Source organism: Alligator mississippiensis, chromosome 2 (assembly GCF_030867095.1).
Source record: "Alligator mississippiensis isolate rAllMis1 chromosome 2, rAllMis1, whole genome shotgun sequence".
In the NCBI taxonomy this organism is placed as follows: domain Eukaryota; kingdom Metazoa; phylum Chordata; order Crocodylia; family Alligatoridae; genus Alligator; species Alligator mississippiensis.
The window spans coordinates 233,955,612-233,976,515 of NC_081825.1; the positions used below are offsets into that span (position 1 = coordinate 233,955,612).

General features: G+C 41.8%; 1 protein-coding gene across 2 annotated transcripts in view; it reads right to left on the minus strand.

The window, feature by feature from the left end:
* Window positions 1–3,631: 3,631 nt before the first annotated feature.
* MAP3K9 (mitogen-activated protein kinase kinase kinase 9) overlaps window positions 3,632–20,904 on the minus strand; it is a 106,161-nt gene continuing 88,888 nt past the window's right edge. Inside the window, exons 9-12 of one of the 2 annotated variants that reach the window (XM_059722913.1) lie at window positions 18,562–18,674; window positions 17,024–17,836; window positions 13,381–13,718; window positions 3,632–12,832 (exon numbers count right to left, since the gene is read on the minus strand). In XM_059722913.1, coding sequence (XP_059578896.1) covers window positions 12,782–12,832; window positions 13,381–13,718; window positions 17,024–17,836; window positions 18,562–18,674 — 1,315 coding nt within the window. In that variant the 3' untranslated portion in view covers window positions 3,632–12,781. Of the gene's footprint in view, window positions 13,719–17,023; window positions 17,837–18,561; window positions 18,675–20,904 lie in introns of both variants that reach the window. The other variant, XM_006267945.4, reaches the window with a different exon arrangement.

Sequence of the window (20,904 nt, forward strand, 5' to 3'; positions counted from 1 at the left end):
CCTCACTGCTTCATCCTGCAGCACATTATTACTGGAACATCTTCCAAAATTCCAATACCTTTCTGCTCTGGTTGACAAGGAAATCCACGCCAGAGAAGGAACATATCATCGTGATAAAAGGAGTATTTTATCAAAGCCTTACCAAAAAACATAAAATGAAACATCTTGCAGACTTGGAAAATATTCAGGTAACCTTCTGGATTCTAGCTTTCTAGCTCTGATTTTCTCCAATCTATCCAGGACCAAAAGTGCCAAGAATACTATGACAAGAGTTTCATAGTCAAACAGAAGCCAGAAGGAAATCTCACAGAGGACCTGTTGGTATAATATCCAGTTTCGTAAGAAGTTGTGACTGGCTTTATGCACTGCTCTTTACACACCTTTTCAAAGCACCTGATGAGGAAAACTCTAGTCCATGAAAGCTTTTCATATATGCTTACACGTATGTGCATGCACACACACAGTCTGTAAGGTCCAAATCTACTCTGTCTTCAAATAAATGTCCAGATTTCTATATTCTTAATGAGATATTTGCATCACTGCTTGGAACAGTAGTTCTACCTGTGGCAGTAGGGAAAATGAGAGGTAAACCTGTAGCTAACTTTAAACTGGCCATGCCTGTGAGCGAGCCTTAGTTGAGGTATTGTAACACTTGCTCAGCTTAATTCACTCCAGTGCTTTTTCTAAAGCCTATAAACTTCCTAACACTGATATCAGCTTACACAGCCACAAGATCTTTCAAGCAAACATATCATGCCACTATTAATTTTTTCCTAAGCACAGTGGATATTTAATTGAGACAGTCTTTCTAGCCTCCCTTCACAGGTAAGAAGGGTTAAGCATGTCAAAATTTAATTAAAAAGCAGATTAGTGTTATGTTATTAGCTGAGTATATATCAGAGGAGTAAGTCTAGGCTCTTTCTCCTTAATCTTCTTAGACTTGGAAAGGCTACTGAAGAGTTTCTCAAAGGAATGTGGTATTCTTTTAAATGAACAATTAAAAGTGTTATTCCAGCATGCAACCAGCTGCTGGCTGTTCTGAAGACATAAAGGCCACCAAAGAAGCAAGAGAAAATCTTTTCCTGATCTTATACAGAATATAGCCAAAGCACCATGTATGGAAGAACTGAGCTCTAGAACACCTCCCTGGTATACACACAAAAATACATTTATTGCTCAGCCACAAAGTATCCCACAAAGACCATGGTTCTCTATTGGTGGGCTGCAGTGGTGCCACAGGTGAGCTGCAAGGATTGATATGGTGCAAGGTGGGGGAATATCAGCTGATCCCACCCTCAAGTGTTTTCCACAGTGTCAGGTAGCATTATGCTCACACACTGCTGTTTTGTATGCTTCACAAGCTTAGATAATGCTAATTAGGCCAGGCACAGTGACACTATCCTAGCCACACTACTTTCTGTTTGGAAGCAACTGTATGCAGAGCTAGCTTGGGTAACTGCATGGCATTGCCTAGTTTAGGGGTTTTAAACCTTTTTTAATCAGAGTAGCCCTGGCAGCCCCCTTTTTAATAAGTGTACACCCAGGGGGCGAGTGACCGGATGCGGAGAGGGGGCCGGGGAGAGGAGGGAGTGGCAAGAGGCCAGATGCAGAACGGGGGGAGGGGCGTTGAGAGCAGCCAGATGCGGAGCAGGGCATGGCGAGTGAAGTGGCAGCAATGCAGCTTCTGTGCACATCTGTGTGGCCCTGCTCTCGCCCCATCGCGGCCCTGCTCCTGTGAGGCAGTGGTGCAGAGTGGCAGTGCTCCATCCCCACCCACCCCCACATACCTTTCAAAGTACCCTCAGGGATAAGCGTACCCCCGGTTGACAACCCCTGGCCAACTGCAACTATAGCCTTGTACTCATGGCTACTAAGCCAGGTACAGATATTACATTTTTACCAATATAAAGGATTGGAAATTGGTCTATACCCATAGCAGAACAGAAGCTTGGTAAACACAGACTGATTTAAAAATGGTGGAACCTGGTTTAAAATGTGCTCCTGCCACCAAAGGGTGAATGTTTGTTCTGTTCACTATTGATCTAAACTACACTGCTTACAGAAAACTGTGCAACTTAGATTGATTCTGCCTCCGGGGTTTTGAATGTCTGTACCTAGCCCTAGAGTGGTTCTAGTTCTGGAGCTTAAGATGGGCTGTGAAATCGAAAAGGCTGAGAAGCACTGCCCTAGGGTACTAATTCTGTATGTACCTTAGTCAGTATCTCCATTGAACTTAGGCTTTTATCTGTGGTGTGCACTCAGTAATAGCTTTTGTCTCCTACAGACTTGGTCAAATTTTTATCTTTACTTTTAAAATTCAGATTTTTGCTGCTGCAGTCCCTATTTTTGCTTCTATAGTCTGTGCGAGTCTCACTCCATTCTTCTCTACAATCTGTGTTCCTTATTAGGATTACATCTCCCATGATGGTCCAAGGCTCTTCTTGGGGAATGCTGATAGTGCTTCATAGCAGATACATGGCTACAATAGAGAATGGAAAATTTAATTTACATAAGGAACTTAGACTATATAGGAAAACAGAGGCATGGGGCACCCAACTATAATTCCCAGGAACCATTATAGCAGAATTTGAGAACAAATCTCTCTGCTTTTGAACATTCAGATTTATGATGAAAAATATAAATAAAAGTCCTATAGAGAGGAGACAGTTGTCTAACATGTTTACATTCATTTCAGTTTTATATGCAAGCCACTTTTCTGCCTAAAAATCCACCAGCTTCAACAAAACATGTGAGCAGTACTACCTTCTCCATTATTGAGCTAAGTAGTAAACCTCCTTATGCATTACTTGGCTACAGAGCATCCCTATTTTTATAGTTTGAAGATTTTTCAGTTCTCTTTTTTACTGCACTCCTAACACTATGGAAATATACTTTTGCTTTAGGGGTCTGGGAAATAGGACTGTCTACAAGACATATCAGTGCATCTCCATGAATTAAACTGAGGAAGAAAGTTGTATGAAATGCTTCCTTTCAGTCGAGCAAGCTGTCAGCCTGCAGACCAAGACCCAAACCTGGAATCAAAACCACATTACTCTGGCTCTTGCACTATGAGATAGCAGATGAGCTAGGTTCTTGAAAGGTTGCTGCGCACTAGCAGTTTCTGACAGGCTCAGTGAAATGGCATGAATTCAAAATACGTTTATTAAAGTGAATTTAAAAGGCTATTTGTCATCCTGTTCAAAGTGGGTAGCTACATTAGACTTTCAAGTTTTGGACATCTACTAGATTTATACTTTGACTTGGGTCATAAGTAGAATAAAGAGTAGGATGAACCTAGCCTAGTACTGCATGAACATTTGCTTTAGTAAAAACAGCATACAGCTGAACAATTTGATCAAAAGGTAGCTAAAGACTGGGTTAGCAGATGAGTTTTGAATGTTGGGATTGTAATGCATTGGATTTACAGAGCTCTGTGAGAGGCCAAAATCAGAACAGCAGGGAGAATTGCAGGTCATATTTGAGATGTACTGGCAGAGGTATGTATGTGAGCTTGTACAGACATTGCTAGGTTCCAATCCAGCACTGTCAGTTTTCTTCTGTCATCATCAATTCCAAAAGCCTATTCAAAACTATTTGAAAAACAGAAACAAAAACTCAAACCTAAAATCAATGACTCTTGTAACAGTTTTATTCAAGTCTGTGTGCTCTAGTGTTGAGACAAGGCCTAGATCAGCATTACACTGTAATACAATAATTTTAGCCATTGAACCAAGCCTGCTTGGCATCCTTGGTTTACAATTTACAGTACATCCAAAAGAAAGCAAAGAGAAAAACAAAACAACTCATCAACTTTAATCAGCTCTTTGCTTCATTTAAATATTGTTCTATAACATAAAATAACTTAAGACAAAAAAGAATCATAATCCAAGATACACATAATACATTGACATGGAACAGAGGAAAGAGATACAGTAGATTATGCACAAGAGTAATTGGTTGATGTGTTAGCTACAGTGAAACAAACTAGACATTAATATAATTTAACTATTTTTTTTAAGCCCCAAAGGGTCAGAGGCAACAGCTGTGTCACAAATAAAGCTGTTTAAAAAATAAATCCAGGCTAATTTTCCCCTAGACTCGCTGTTGACTAGAAGCTAAAGGAGGGCTCCCACAAATCACTTAATTGAATATGGTATCGTTACACACAAAATGAAAATTTGGTGGCCTCAGTTATTTTATTTAACTCCATGGGGAAATTCCCATTTGCAGTTTTCATTGCTTTGCTGCTGCAAAATTGATCATGGACTTTGGGCAAAAAGCCCCTCCCAGTAACAAATTAGTGAGGATCCTGGGTGTGAAAGAAACCCACGCTGAAGTCTTCAAACTGCAGACAGAAGGGTGTCCAGGTTCCTCCATTCCCATTGCCTCCAACAGGAGGGGGGAAAAAAGTTTTCATTTCAAACAGCTGGATACAGAAGCACAGTCTTACAAAACTGAAATCTCTGCCTGGTTCTGTTCTGTTCACTCCAGTTTAATGACTTTACTCCAGAGCACTGTATCAGAGCAGAATCAGGTCACTAAGATTTCTGCTGGTGACTTTAATAGAAGCAAGATCAAACCCACGGCTAAGAGATGAGGCAAAATGAATAGATGTTCTTCATAAAAAGGGGGAGTTGGGGGGAAATATATTCCCTGGCTAAGCAGGAAATGAAGTCTCAAAGCACAGAAGAAACAGTACTTAAAAAGGACAAGTAATTTCTCTGACAAACCCTCATCTCATAAACACACATACTCTACATATAAGGTACAGAAACTCTGCTTTACACATAAAGCTATTCAACAGTGAAGTCAAGCAAAACATTTCAGTTGCACCAGGCCCATCTTTACATATGAATGGAAATAATATGCAGCAGCCCAGATAATAAGGTGCTGGACCAGCAGCAGAGCAATAGAAAAGGGGACACAAGAACCTGATTAACATCTGACCAGCAGGTATTGAATGTTGCTGAGCTTATCAGTTCTGTCCTTGGTAACCAGGGCGAGTGTGTTTTTGCACGGGGAGAAAAAAAAACCTGAGCCAAGGTCTCAGGGCTGTTGACACACAGAGAAAGAGAAAGAAGTGTATACTCAATGCTTCACTGCTCACAACCAGCTGGCACAGAACTAGTGTCTCCTGTTTTGGCAAGAGAAACCTTCACTTCCAGAAAAGATTGTTTACAGTAAGCACTAGCAGCTAAAGGGGTATCAGCATGTCACTAAAATCACCACAAACAAGCTAGGAAATGAAGGAAGGAGCCACCTTCCTAGGGCATGTGTGGCTCCCTTACCATGATACTTGTCAAAGCAGGGCAGTCTGGACTTGTACTGCTTTCCTGTATAAGAGGACAAGCTTCTAAACATTTGGGTGTCCAAAAGTTGAGCTTTTGTCTCCTACAGACCTGGTCAGATTTCAGGGTGGGCACGTGGGGAGGGGGCCGGGAGGGGAGAGTAAGAAGCAATTGCAAATGCAATCATGCAGCAACCAGAAGTCACCAGTCTCTGTGCCCCAGGTGCCTGGCTGCATCCCCAAGCTACTGCATACACTTAACTTCCACAGACTCCAATAAGACTAAAGTGTGTGCTTAAATGTTTTCTGAATGGGGACAGATTTAAACATGCTTAAGTGTTTTATTGAATTGGGGCCTACTGACTTCCTTTGTGTCTGTACAGACAGTTGGTAGCCAAAAATCAAAGGAATGACTGTCTTCTAAATCAGCTTTTTACCTGGATGTTCCCCACTTCAAATGATTTGTCATTGGGATGGTGTCTCTGACAGGAAAAATTGCCTGCTGCTGCCATAAACTATACTATATAAATCCACAGGTAAGCATGCTATTGTCTTCCTGATGCTCAGCCAAACCAGGGCCTGTCTTGGAATACTCATCCCGACCCCAAGAATGAAATACTGTTAATATTTGGAAAATTACAACTGCAATATGTATTTCAGCCATTAAATAAGGCTACCAGTCCCAAGGGAAAGTGGTGTCTATTGATGTCAGGAGTTATACATATCTTCTTGCAGGGACCCATTTTAAGAACGCCTTTTGCTCGGAAAAGCATGGTTCAAATTCAGCTAGCCCATGTTGGCTTGGTGTACTAGCTAACCTCTTTCATGAAGCTGCTTTATCCCTAGACCCTATCATTCCAAAAATGTTCTATAACTTATGACTACCAAGATAGCTTTGAAAATAGGTCTGGGGCATAACTGATGTAGCAGCATCTCACCTGTGTTTGCAGAGTTCAGGGGGAAAAAAGGAAGTATTCTGAGAAGTATTACCTGCACCATTCAGATGCAAAAGGCAACATTGCTAACATTTAAAGCATTAGCTATTTGCTGCTCATAAATACACATGAAAAAGAAGGGACTTGTACACAAATTACTATGCGCAACAGCTCACTTCGGATCTGAAGAGACCAAGATTGGGAATATTTTGTATTTCTTCACAAACAAGGAGCCAAAATTAAGCAGCTAAGGAGCCCTTTGAAGAGAAAGGTAAGTTCAAATAGCCCATGGGGCCTAGGAACCTCAGCGAGAAATGTTCAGATGCCATTTTGGATATTTTTGAGGAACCGTTAAATAAAACACAAGGATCTGAGAAAATGTATGCGACTATTCTGAACATCTGTTGACAAAGATGTTTTAGGTCTGTGGAGTTTATTTTGTGACTGGAGCTAGGAGAAGTACCAGCACATCCCAAAAAACTAATTCTGAGCCTTGCCGCAAAGTCACAGACTTGGGGAGGCATCAGGAAATAGCTGGAGCAATTTTTCCCCCCCTATGGCCCAGCTCCCTCTTCCTCCTGCCTCAAGATGAGAAGCAAATAAATCTGTTCTTGGGAAGGTCCTAAATAGGATATTAAAATCTCTGCAGATAAACAAGCTGAGTCATGGAAAAGGAAATGCAAACCATTCCCAAATGCTATATACACAGAACACCAAGGCTGGTCCTTGCTCACATCTTAGCCACCAGTGCTTAAAATTAGCATGAGTACAGCACTGCTAAATCATGCTGTATGGGTGCAAAGTGTATGGAGTACAGTTTTGTCCGAGTGCAGCTGTGCTGGAAACTAACAGCCTAATGTAGACAAGACCTTAAAAAAGCATTTCTGGGTTGTAGGGATATGTCCTAGCATTAGACTATTTTACAAAGCATCAAAGTAAGCAGGCCTAGCAATGTCCCCCTAGGGACATGATTTAGATTCCCATTTCCTATTTGTCCAGATGACCCATCAACTGCAATTGAAACAGGTGAAATTAAACAACAGTCCACTTCAAACCACCATTATAAATCTAGTGTTTTGTGCATGGATAATATATCATACCTTCCTAATGGTTGCTGAACTGGGCCACCTGCTAATTGTGGGCACTCAGATACTATGGTGACAAGAACATTAGGTAGATTAAGAGACCTGTATTGTACACAGAAAATGTGTTCATGGCTGTGTGAAGTTCTATTTAGAAGTTAGCCAGCTAGCATTGTTTTAACCTGTACATTTATGTATCTTCATTGTGAACAGAAATAATTATTATCACAGATGGTAGGACTGTGGGTAATCAGCTCCCCGAGAAAGAGTTGAATCTGTAATAAAAGAGTATTCTATGTGTTGAAGGTTTATGATAAACTCTGGTAATTCTTTTCTGTGATGAAATGAGTTTGTTTGTTTTTTACACACATGCATGCACGCACATAATCTTGTGTTTCCAAATACACTTATATGAGTATATGTACCCCACTTCATGCTTATTTTGCAATCAAGCAATTAATTTTGGGTCAGTTCTTAATATTATTAAAAGTGAGTTACATGGTTAAAAACCATGATAATTTTGAGGCTCTAGCAATGGCAAAAGCAAGTTGAATCCTAACATAAGCACATACATTCTGTTTTATTCAAATCTATAATGCAAAATATCTGAGACCAAATTTAATGTTTTTCTACCTCTGCTTTATAGCCCATACGACTCTGTTGCTCACTAGTGCAGTTTTCATCCAACCAGTTTTGTTTCTTGCACTGAGCCCTATATATGAGAAAGCAAAAAAACACCTCACTCTCTTTAAAGACACAGCTTTGCCACAAACTAGAAAAGCAATTGGTAGCTTCCACCTGCTGCTTATAATAGCAAACATGATAATTTCCTTGTTAATCTGTCTTCCTTTATCTCACCTCTATGTTTTTTCTCCCTCCATTGCCTTTTGAAAAATGCCTGCTCGGAAATGTCTTCAGATGTAGGGGCTATCTATTATGAGCTTGCAGAGTTACCCCATACCTGTTTTGGGCCCCAAAGGATTATCCTAATACCAATAAATAATAACAAATAAACACATGAAGATGGGGGATATATCATGCCACTGGAATGAGAAACTCTCACCAGAGTCGCAGAGAAGATTATGTGCACAGTTCAGTCAATAAAAAAGCATAATATCTACAAGGCAAGTATTGGATCTGACATGCTTAAAATTACACTCAGTACTGAAAACCACAGTGCAAGTCCTTTCAAAAATAAAAACCTAGACAACAGGTGTGTGAAATAAAAAAATACCTTGAGATGCAGGATGCACCTAAAACACACAGTATATACTCTTTGGAGCACACAAATTAGCCCAAGGAATCCACACTCAGTAGAAAAGTAATGCATTTGGGACTGAAAGATGATGAGAAATCTCTTTTCTATTCTCTGAGAGCTGAGCTTCTCTTATCCATACGCAGAGCAACTGTGGCAAAGATTCCCCAGAGAAGAAAAAAAGGGAAATCTTATTACAGAGCTTCTAAAAAAAATTATGGTTTTCTGGTCACTGCAGCAGCTTCCCCTAGTCAGCCTGTGACTGACTTTATTTTTTTTAAATAAAAATAAAGTAGACCTAATTTGTTTTCTAAAAAGTCACACATCTCTCACAGGACTGGCAAGACTGCTGAGAACAGCTAAACACAAGAGAAGGCAAAAGTTAATGTACACTGCAACCGCAGCACATGGCATATTACTACAACACTTAAAATCAACCTCATTTAGTCTCCCAGTTTCATAAAATACACAAAGTAAAAAAATAAGAGCTGAGACTGCTGGATACTTGGGACTGCAAGAAAATGCCAATGGCCTCCCCCGCCTCCCCACCAACACCTACACTTTTGTGAAAATGTTCTTCTTACTAACAAGCTCCAATATTGTACAGTAATGACCCCAAACACTGAAGAACATTAGAGCAACAATACATGTTTTAATTAATTCTAGAATGGGTGGGGGACAGCATATGGCCCACCATGGCAATCCAAGGGCCCACTGTAAATCTTTATTACACAACTCATTTGCTGCTGTTCGAGAACAGAAAGGATTTAAAAAGCAAAACAGCAAGTCAAATTACTCTTCATCACCTCAGCGTCCTCACAATGAGGATTCATAAATTTCTACAAACCCTGATATGCACTAGTTTCCCCGCTTGCAACTGTGTGCGGTCTTACATTCTCGCTAGTGGTAGTCTCCCTTGGGAAGCATATCTTGTAAGTGACACTCAGTAAAGTTTGAATTGGTCACCCCTGTTCTACTAGAATACTGTAAGTCTCTATTTAAAAGGGTATTCTATGTGTTGAAGATTTATGATAAACTCTGACAATTATCTGCTATGATGAAATGAGTTTGTTTGTTTTTCACACATGCAGGCGCATACACGCTTGTGTGTGTTTCCAAATACACTTGTATGAGTATATGTTCCCCACTTCATGTTTATTTTGCAATCAAGCAATTAATTTGGGGTCAGTTCTTAATATTATTAAAAGTGAGTTACAATGGGGAAGGAAATCAATTATTTTTAGAACAGTGTAAGACTAGGGTCAGTGTTTTTCTTCATTTACTAACACAATATTGGGTTTTTTCTTTGTGCAGAAAAAATGAAAAGTTAAAAGAAAAATGTAAAGATTGCCTCTGCCTTCCTGTCTCCTTGTGGTTCTCAGCATTTGGTACTTCCTTCTAAAGTGTAGGGAATGACCAACCTGAATAAGGGACAAGAAAAAACTTCAGGGCAATACAACAGGGTGATAGAGTTCTTCCAATTCTTAATTCAGCAACCCACATCTCCAATTTCATATATTATAATGCAATAAAATAGTGAGTGTGTGTAAGGAAAGAGAAAAAGTGCATGAGATTGACAAAAACAAAACAAAACACAGAGGATGCTTTGAAAATGTCAATCAATTCCTACATGGCAATTAAAAAAAAAGAGGGGGGAGATTCTTGGAAACATTCTTTGCAGCACTCTCTGCTGTTATAGGAAATATCAAAATTTTCCTTTTCTCCTTCCTGGACCCCATAACATTTTACACCTGAACACTTTTTACTCCAGTCTTTTGGCATCATTTCCTTTATGGGTGAGGGGAAATTAATTGTGGTTTTTCCCCTCCTTTGCTTGGCCCACAGCATGTGTGTTACTCAAATACCAAAGAACTCATATATTTATAAGAACAGCGGTTTTCTATAAAGATATTGCACTGCCTCTCTCTCCCAGTCTTCAACAACACTATTACAGTGATACAGTACTACTCTGCTACTTTTAATACTGAGAACAAACTCACTCTGCAAAATGCAGAAAACCGTGATCAGAAATATCAATGGGGATTAGTGCTCTTCCAGCTGGCTTTCAGTATTTTAGCATCTAATGAATGGCAGTGAAGCACACCCTGGAGATCTGGGGCATCCCAGCTACTAGCAAGTGGGAGAAACAGCAGATTAGCAGAGGAAAGAAATTAATTGAGAATGAGAGAGAGAGGGATATGAAAAGATTAGGGAATGGGAACAAAGTTAGGACCTTGGCTTAAATAAGATAACTTTTCTTGTGGCCTTCAGGCTTGAACTATGCCCACTGACTCCAGTGACAGCGGGCCCTGAAGATTACATTCTTGACTTACTAGCATTGTCAGGATGAGGCATTCACTGTGGCAGCATGTTAAAAATGACTCTCCACGGTGAAGACATTTGATTTGATCCTTGATGCACCTTCATCTATCCTTCCCAACTCCTTTTTCTGTAAAATCATACAGTTAGTGCTAATGACAGATGCCCTATTGAGAGTGCTGGCTACCTCTGATTACAAGAAAACTGCACACCACCTTCACCAAGGAGCAATTACCTTCTGGGGTACAGGAAGTTCCCTCTCCATGGCCCATTCAAACTCTAGCCACCATAATGAGGCAATGCAATACATTAAAATATATTAGAATAAATTAACTAGTGTTTTCTATGTATTTATAGACTTCGGCTTACTAAGTATTGGACAATGACTCTTTAGCTCACTTCACAAAGGCCAGTCAATTATCAGCTGGAATAACTTTCTCTCTACAAACCTGGGCTGAGTTGAGCCAATAGCTAAGAAATGCAATATCCCATTATATCATCTACCTGGATAGCAACATAGATGATTTTGTGGACAATGTTCCTTGCTAGATTTTTTGCTGTGCAACTTTTTAAATGACTGGTATTACACTTCAGGAGGACAACTCATCCTATTCTGATAGATATAACTTCTTCAGGATAGATCACAAAATGGATCATTTTAACCTCCAGTCACTACCCTTTTTGCACAGCTTCCTATTAGAAACCTTCAGTTTGTTTCTACAGAGCAACTAAAATTAATTATATGTTGTTTTTTTTTATAGCTTCTAAAACAAAAAAACAAAGATGGACAGAGATGAGTTGAGATGAGGCAGAGGGATTGCTTGCAAAACTGGAAAGGTCAGTCTGTACCCATTAAAGACAATAAGTGCCAGAGTTCCTTTTCTTAAATAAATACCTTATCCCTAAACTCTAAGGTCTTGTCTATCCTTGCAAACTATTTACCAAGTAGCAGCAATGGGGGCAAGAGCACTGATGTTAACAATGGAGCATGCAATGACAGACAGGAGCAAGCAGTTTTGCTACTAGCAAGCGTTTGTGAAGTGGTGGTAAAAAATAACTTTTGTCCCTTATACACTAAGGATAAAGAAAATTGCAAACATAGATGCACCTTAGTTTTGTGATCTACTCCAGGATAGGGGTTTCTATTACTATGAAGCTAGAAGTCTTCTTAGACATTTAACAGCAATAAATGTTTTATGATTTATAATCCCCAGTAGTCATAGTGCCTTCCACCCAAGTACTCAAACTACTATGTATACATCATAAATGCCTCAACCTCCAGCCTGTGAGGTAGGTATTAATCAGTGTTACTTAAAAATGGGGAAAACTAGGCAAAGACAGGTTAAATGATTTGCCCAAGGTCACATGGTGAGGCAGTGGCAGAACTAAAACAGAACCTAGAAGTTCCAATTGCCATTGCTATGATCCAACCATTAGACAACGTTACCTTCAATTTACACATGCTCTAAATAAAGGTCAAACTGTGTTTCAGAACAGTGTGGGGTATTGAGCCATGGGGCCACTCCCTTGTAAAACAGGAGAAAATTAAAAAAGGGCTAGGGAGGAAGGTGCAAGGCAACAGATACAACAACTTGTTTCTGCAACCCAGCACAGCTTGAGAAGGAAAGTCCTTCAGCACTCTTCCCAGGTTGGGGCAGAGCTTGAATATGAACCTTGGACATGGAGAAAGATGGAGGTCTCTGGAACTAAATCTTACACGATAAGGAAGTGGGGACAATGAACCATGCCATACCCTCTTCACTGCTATCAAAGCAGGGGTGCATCTTGTATCTGTCTGCATGAATCAATGCCTGTGAGTGCACACAGGCTTGTGCTCAGGTACTTGTGGTCCTGCAGCAGGGGAGTGGTGATTCCTAGAGCAACCCAGCAGTAAGAATAAGTTTCAGTGAAGCTGACCTCTCCAAATATTTGCCATTTGTCCCTCCTGGCGAGCCTGGGGAAAACATCAAACATTGGTGTCTGCTGTGGTGTAACACTTGGGTTTTCAAAATATCAGTTTATAGTGGGGTTCTGATATACTGCATGTATCAAGTTCTACATGGACAACAAACAAAGACTTTGATAGGATAATTTTTGCTTACTGCAGTTTCAAACTGCAACAAAAAACAAGGAAGACTACAGAAAAACCCCACAGCAAAACTCAGCAGCTTTGAGTTGCCAAGTTACATCGAACTTCAGACATAAATCAGGCAACGAGACAACACATTTTCAGTAGAGGCAGCACCATGATATGATCTCAGTAGCATCCCTCCACTTCATCTGTCTTCAAAGTGCATTCTCAGTGCAAAAAGTAGAATTGAAACTAAAGGGGTTTACCGCCCCCTAATGGATTTCATGCTAAGACCAGAACTCTTGTTTGAGTTCATATGCTGCAGTGTTATGTGTGTCAAGTTCACCTCTGCATAGCGGAATAGTGCTGTCCTGGCTCTGCCCCTCAGCATCTATGTCCAACAGCGTTCGCTCCTCTACAGAAAGACCCACCTGGAAAGGAAGCAGAGCAGGAAGTCCTGGCCTTTCCTCTACAGTGCTGCTACTACTGGCAAAACAGGAGTCCAGATTGCTTGGGGTGTCAGTACTTGAACTATTGGCAGAAGATTCACCCCTGGCATGGCTGGGTGACACAAACCACCAGGGGTCAAGCCGCTGCCGATTGGCTGAAGGACGTGGCCTGGGCAGGAACTCCAAAGTCTTGGGTCTTTCCAGCGTAGAGTCCTGCTGTGCATTCCAGCGTCTTGGGGTTGGAGGAAAGACAAGGTTGGGGTCTGGCAGACGGGGGACCTCATTACGATCTCGGCTTGGACTGGGGGTTTTTAATACTCCTATCCAAAAGAGAGAAAGACAGCAGAAACATGAATTAGCTGCAGCAAATAAATGACTCCAACTCATCAGATTTTACTGTATGTAGAAAGTAAATGAATACCTAAAAACAGAAGGTTTGCACTCAGAATTCGGAATCCACTGAGCTTTAACACTGTATTATTTTGAAATGAGGGATCAGTCTCCTGTACAGCTTGCAACAGTTAATGAGATGCATTTGCTTCACTGCCAGGTTATGAGCAGAACACAAAGGTTAAGGGAGTAATCTCTGTCATTTCCGGATTTTTGGCTGTTTCACTCTACAGTTTCTCTACAGATTATAATAAATGTAATCTCTCATCATACAGATGTTGTATATAGCCAAGCATCCCAAAACAGATTTTATTTATCAGTAAATGGAGTCCTTCAACTAGTTAATCCAAAACGTTAAAAAATGTTGCAGGATTTTTAAAGACAGGGTGCCCAACTGGTAATGCATACTCCTATCAGTGTACCCAACGAAGAGAAATGTTATAGTTTGACATGTCTTTGTACAAAAATGTGCAGTGCAGGCTACAAGAAGCTCCCCTTCACAGTGTCTGCAGTCATTCTTCTCTCCAGTCCCCAATCCACATTTCTGAAGGGCAGTGGCCAATGTGCGTTTCTGTTGTCTAGACAGATGTGATGATGGACAGAGACTTCGGTTTCAGAATCTATAGTCTGATGACCTACAACTGAAAAGGAAGGAGGGATAGGAACAGCAGACCTAAATGCTGTTACACATCATTTGATAAGTGTTGGATCCATTTAGGGTAGTTCAACACAAGGAGATGGGCAATGAGGATGCAGCCATCATCTCACAGATGTGGTGGGGTACACCCAGAATCCTTCCAAGTGGCTTCTCTTCCCTTTAAATAGCTTGTATCACCTCAAGAGAGGCAGGCACCATACTGGGTGTCTCACATGCATTAGAAGGAGCTTATGTATCCTAATATTAACTGATGAACCCTTTCAATACCTTAGTCAACACTTTTCCTTCCAAAACTACTTCACTATTCGTTAAAATCTCAGAAATTAAAAAATTCCACATCCACACATGCTTCTCTATCCGATTCTTCTTTTTCAATTTAACTTTTAATTTTCCACAAGGACTGGTTTTATGAACATGAATGATTGCAATAACCCATGAATCATTACTGACCATAGTTCAACAGAAAAAACAAAACAAAAACTACACACTGCCAGACCCTTAACCTATCTGCATAGGAAAAACTTAGGGCTTAGCCTCAACACATGACCTGGTGTATAACTTACAGCAGTTTTGTAGTCCGGCATTCTGAGCAGAGAAGCCATCAGCAATCCCAGATACCCACTTCAGTAGGCACTATTACAAAACCTGACCACTAGATGGCAGAAACGGTGAAAATGTCTTTTTGCATAGAGCCAAAGTTTACCCTAGAGTAAAAATGGAAACACAGGGCACCTATACACATGCTCCGGTGTAGGAAGTGGGATGTTTGAATTACAGCAGCTCTCAGGAGCCGCTCTAATTAAAATGCCCACAGTGTTTCATGTATTTAGCACTCCGCCTTTCAAAATGGTGGTGGGGGTGCTCTAACTAAAGCTTATTCAATGAGCTGCAGTTAAAGTGCCCCTACCACCATTTTGAAATGCAGGAACACTGCAGCATGCTTGAGCATTCTGATTAGGAGTAAAATTGCAAACACAGGACACCTATACAGGTGATTAGGACATTCTAATCAAAATGTGTTGGAGCACATGTAAAAGTGCCCACAAAGTCTAATTTCACCTTTGAATTCTTCCAGGGGCAACTGCATACTGGATTTCTGTAAGCTACACTGGCATGGGAGTGCTATGTTATAGATGTATTCATTTTGCCCCAGCATAAGATTGAGTTATCAGTCATCAAATCACAGTACAACTCTCAATCCTAGTCCTTCTTCATGAACTGATATTTTGGGTATGCTGTGGAGGCTCTGTCCCAATGATGGACTGGAGGAACAGAAAATCTTGCAATGCTCAGTATGATCCTTCTGACCAATGAAGATACAGAAGTGGAACTGGCACATTTCAGAAACAGCTTCAGGCCTGTTCTTCTTTGGATTCTAGACTAGGGATGTTCAACTTGTGGCCCACAAAGTTACTGCATCCAGCCTGCAGGGCTCCCCATAGGTCCAAATATTTGGCAGCGGGGGAGTGGTGTCAATTATTATGGCCACCCTATCCCCTGCCAAATCCCCAAACCTCAATACCTGCATGACAGGTCAGAGTCACGCTACGCCTCCTTCCCCCATGGGGCTGGGCCATGGTCCCTGCTTTTGGATCAGAGCCCGCCCATGCCCCCCCTTCCCTCCTTGTGGGGCTGGGTTGGGGCCTGACCATGCCCCCTTCCTTGAAGGGCCAAGCCATGCCCTCTTCCCTCCTGTTGGGCCTGGGCCATGCTCCCTTCCCCCTGCGGGACTGGGTTGGATCCTGGACATGCCTTCTTTCCTCCTGTTGGGGCCTAGCCATGCCACTTCCCTTGCAGGGCCAGTTAGGGCCTGGCCACACACCCCTTCCCCAACAGGACTGGGCCACATCCCTTCCCTCCCTGTGGGGCTGGGTTGGGGTTAGGGCTGGGCCATGCCTCCTTCCCCTGCAGGGCTGGGCCATGTCTCTTTCCCTCCCACTGGTGCTGGGCCATGCCCCCTTCCCCTCATGGGGCCGGGTTGGGGCCTAGCCATGTCCCCTTTCCCACGCCATGCCAGGCTATGCCCCCTTTCCTCTCCTCTCCAAAGGGCCGGGCCATGCTCCTTTCCCCTGCAGGGCTGTGTTGAGGCCAGCCTGCATCCCCCTTGCCCTCCAACCTCTGTACAGCTAGATGGTGCCCACACTTGATCAGGAGCACAAGCTGGATCCGGCACATGGACAGACCAGGTACTACCAATCTGTCCTGCTGGGCAAAAAGGTTGGGCACCACTGTTCTACACTAAAGGTTGGACTGAAGGTGCAAGAGTGAACACTTGTGGCAGAGGTGGAATCCTGGGAACAAATATGAGAAACATTTCTTTACCATCTACTTTTTGCCTAAAAACAGCATGCTAAGATGCAGAGAAGTCATGCAACTTCTCAAAGGTCTCATAGGGAATCAGTGGCAATATTGCATGGGAACCAATCAGTGTATTTACAATTAATTGTTTGTGTAAAGACTGCACTTAAGGGTCCTTGACATGGACCAGCCATTGTGCTAGGTGCTGTACTAACGGAATATTAATTTCCTTACTTTGTCTGGCACTTATCCTAGCAAAGAAAAATATAAGAAACTTACCTACTCCCAATGCTCCTGTTAAACAGTTACTGGAAGGGCATCCATTGGCAGGGCACCCATTGGCAACCAGTCCAGCTGCTCTGATGGCTCCATCAGAGGGGGTCCGCCTGTGTCCTTTCTGGGTATGGGAAGAAAGAGTCACATGCGTTGGAGTCAGAGACTGGTTACGGTCTTCCTTGAACCTCTCAATCTGGACATTGACCAGTGGGTTGCTAATTACTGGTAAAGGAGCCTTGACTGTCACAGGGCTGACAGGCATTTCATATACTACAATCTCATCACTGTCTGAACGCAGTAGTGACCGGGTAGAGTTACATTCAGAAATAGAAGACAGGGAAAGAAGGGTCAGGGAGGTGGATGGCTCGCCCAGCAATAACATGGGCTCATCCTTCTTGAACAGCTTCCGGGAAGGTGGGCTGGTGCTCCTGCGTGGGCGTCCAGCCCGCTGAAAAATGCTTTCCCGCTTCTTCTTTTCCTCCTTGAGTGGTTCTGGTTCCTCCTCAGTCAGCAACTGACACTTGCCTGCTTCCAGCAGGTCAAAGCCTAGCCCTGCAGCAGCCAGCACTGCCCCACAGCCAAGCAAGGCAACCTCATACCGCTTATGCTGAGAGCCACCCCGTTTCAGGCTGTTGGTGGGGGTGAGCTGGGGGGTGCTTGTGGCAGAGTTCACAGGTGTGGATTCCTCATTGGCATCACTAGATGGGCCATCCCAGTCTTCGTTCTTCTGGAATGGGATGCAGAGGTATGATGGGCTGGGCCCAGGCGAGTGGTGCACTTTGCTCTCTCCATTAGCACATTCGCTGTCTTCATCTTCTGCAAAGCAAATGGGAAATGTATTTTAGACTGGCATAACTTTTTCACTGGAGAATGTGGGATAATTACAAAATGTCTTATAAACATAAATGGTGTTTTTGCTTTGATTCTTTCTCCTTTGTATGCATTGCAATCTCATCTAAAGCATCAATTGTACAACCATAGCCAAACGCCAATAGTTTCTTCTCTCTAAAGTAGATAATCGAAGAGAGCATGTAGCTGGATTTAAACTCTCAAAGCTGATGCAAGCTAAAAATCACTGCAAAAATGAAGACCAGATGAGTCACATAATTCTCATCCCAGCTGGAACTGAACAACACATAAGGACATGGCCAGAAAGGTGGAGAAACAGATAAGGAGCCCTCCTACAATATTTCTGGTAAGTAAAGGTGTAGCCAGTCCCCATGCTGCCATGCTCCCATATCAATTCCAAAATTCCAACATCAATTATCAATATTTTTACCAGGGAAGATCACACTAAGTGTAAGAAGTTCAGAGCTTCCACAGAGAACAGCGTGACAGCTGAGAGGTTTGGAGAGACTCTGTGAGCAGCAGTAGCAGAAAGTGAGGGATGAACACATACAGAATATCTAAAAGGAGAAGGAAAGCTACTTATAGAAATACAGTGAAATACAAAAGTCACCAAAATGAAGAAATCCTGGGGAGGAACAAAGAGGCTCACTCAAATGTGTGCAGAGGCAGTGGTGAAGGTGGCTCGCTCTTACCCATCTCAGCTAGGCTGGTGAATCCTGGAAAGGCAGCTGCTGTTCTCTGGACCTTCCCAAGGTTTGGGGCACTGGATGACCAGTGCTTGTATCCTTCCACCAGAGCCTTCAGGCTGGAAAAGAAAGACAGGAAAAATACAGCACCCATAAAAATCTTCCCCTTCCTTCTGTGTTTACATTTAGTGCTACTCCATTTTGAGCTGTATGAGACCCTCCATATCAATTTAGATCAAGATAATGTCCTCCTCAACCAGACATGTTACAATGATATATTTCCACTAAAGAAAAACACAGAAAGGGTCTCTCCTAGTGTACTACGACATGGCAGGCACAGGGACCTCTGCTGTGAACTAGAGCTCTTTACTGAGGCAGAAATTTACAAGGTACCATTTTAAAGGATGGAAGCTAGAGAAACTAAGCAAAACTTTCAGGTCTCTTACTAAAATGCTTGTTGTTGCTATTTCATAGTAAGTGTGATGATAAACTCTGAATAAAAAATGAATTGTCATCAAGAACATTTCAATGCAGAACACAAGACAATAAAGAAAATCACTGGCATGAAATAGGATGTGTCAAATCATGACTTCTTTGTCCATTTAAAAATTTCCCCCTAAACGTAGTTTTAAAGCAACTATTTAATGGTAGCAGTAGTTTTATTTATATATAAAAACATGGTACACCCTGGAATGATTACATTAACATGAGAACAGCTGATGCAATCATACAAGCTGCATCTAAATCACTTATTCTCTCTTGCCTATGGGCAGAACTAACATTAGCTGGGGAAACTAACTCAAAATTACCTACTTGGGAGAATTTCTGAAACTGAGCTTTTTGTGGCTTGAGCCCAGCCCTTCTGTCCACCTATATATGCTGATGCTCAGTGGTTACCTCTTTGCGCAACTGTCTAGTCAGTACAAATGTCAGCACCTTGACTGACAACACTTTTTGGCATGCCAGCAGTCAGGAAGGGTACGGCCACCCATTAACTGCCTTGCTATCTGGTCTTAGATATCTGAAACAGCTCTTTCCACACCATTAAAATAAATCCATCACAGCTTTGGTGGAGAGCTATGACCTAGTAAGGCAAATCATACACTGAAAGAAGAAATCTAGTCACTGTCATATATCAAGCTCAGTAGCCTCACTGTATTATGGAGTCTAAGGATTGTGGCCTTTTAAGAGACTCCTATGATGGTTGGGTAGAACTGACTATTAACAGTGGGTCAGAAGCAATGGTGCCAAGCAGTCGCATTATGGAGTCGTCTCCTAGTTATCCCTCTCTTTTAATTTATTTATGAACGTACACCAACTTGTTCCTGAAAGCTAATTATGGCTCCTCAGCTGAACCCATAAATAACACAGGATGTCATTACCTGACCTTACCTGGGCCTGGAAAAAGTATCTTAATAGTTATTGAATGAGTTGGTAAAGCTGGTGTATACCCAGTTCTGTTGCTGACCTGTATGACCTTGGGGAAGTGACATAACCTTTCTGTGCCAATTTCTCCAAAATGGGAATGGGGATAATGACCTACATCTCTGAGTTCTCATGAGGCTTAATTATTGCTATAGACACAGTGCAATTCTACAGCGCCTTCTATTCCAGGATTTTGAAAGTATTAGTATTATAGATTTTCTTGTGCAGGTGTGCATACTTTATTTAATCTCCAGTTAACTAGAATGCCCCCTCCTCGTCACTGAACAGAAGATTGAATTATTGAAGCAAAGTTACAAGTCTACATTTGCTGCTGCATGTAAATCAGACTAACTGTAGTATCTGTATTACCCTGAAGCCATTAATATTTCCAGTGCACAGGAACATGTTTTAAGTTGCACTAAAAGCATCCTGTACCATTCTCATTTGTTTTGAGAGATCATCATTTTCCCTATATTAATAATTTTAAAATGTGTGCTATATAGTATCCTGCACTAATATCCAGACAGCATAGCACTGACTCTTACTTTCCAATGGAAGACCTCAATGCAACTTGATAAGAAGTGTGTGGCCTGGTCGTCTGTAAAAAGGCAAAATTTTGTGTCATGCTTCATTTATCCAACATGCTCTGTAGTTATATGGTAACCATATCTTTGTAACTTTAGATACATTTAAGCATCCCAGACAAATTTCTAGAAAAAGCACCACAGAAAAGGAGACCAATAAAAGGAGGATACAGGTGGTAACTGCAAGGAAAGAGCAGTGGCACTGCGCTCAACCTAAGGTTAAATACAAAGGTCTGTAACAACATACATAAATGACAATTAGGAAGAGGTTTCTCTCTCTCTCAAACTGTAAAAATGTGAGTTAGATTGTCCATGTGCAGATAGTAAAAAGCATACATGG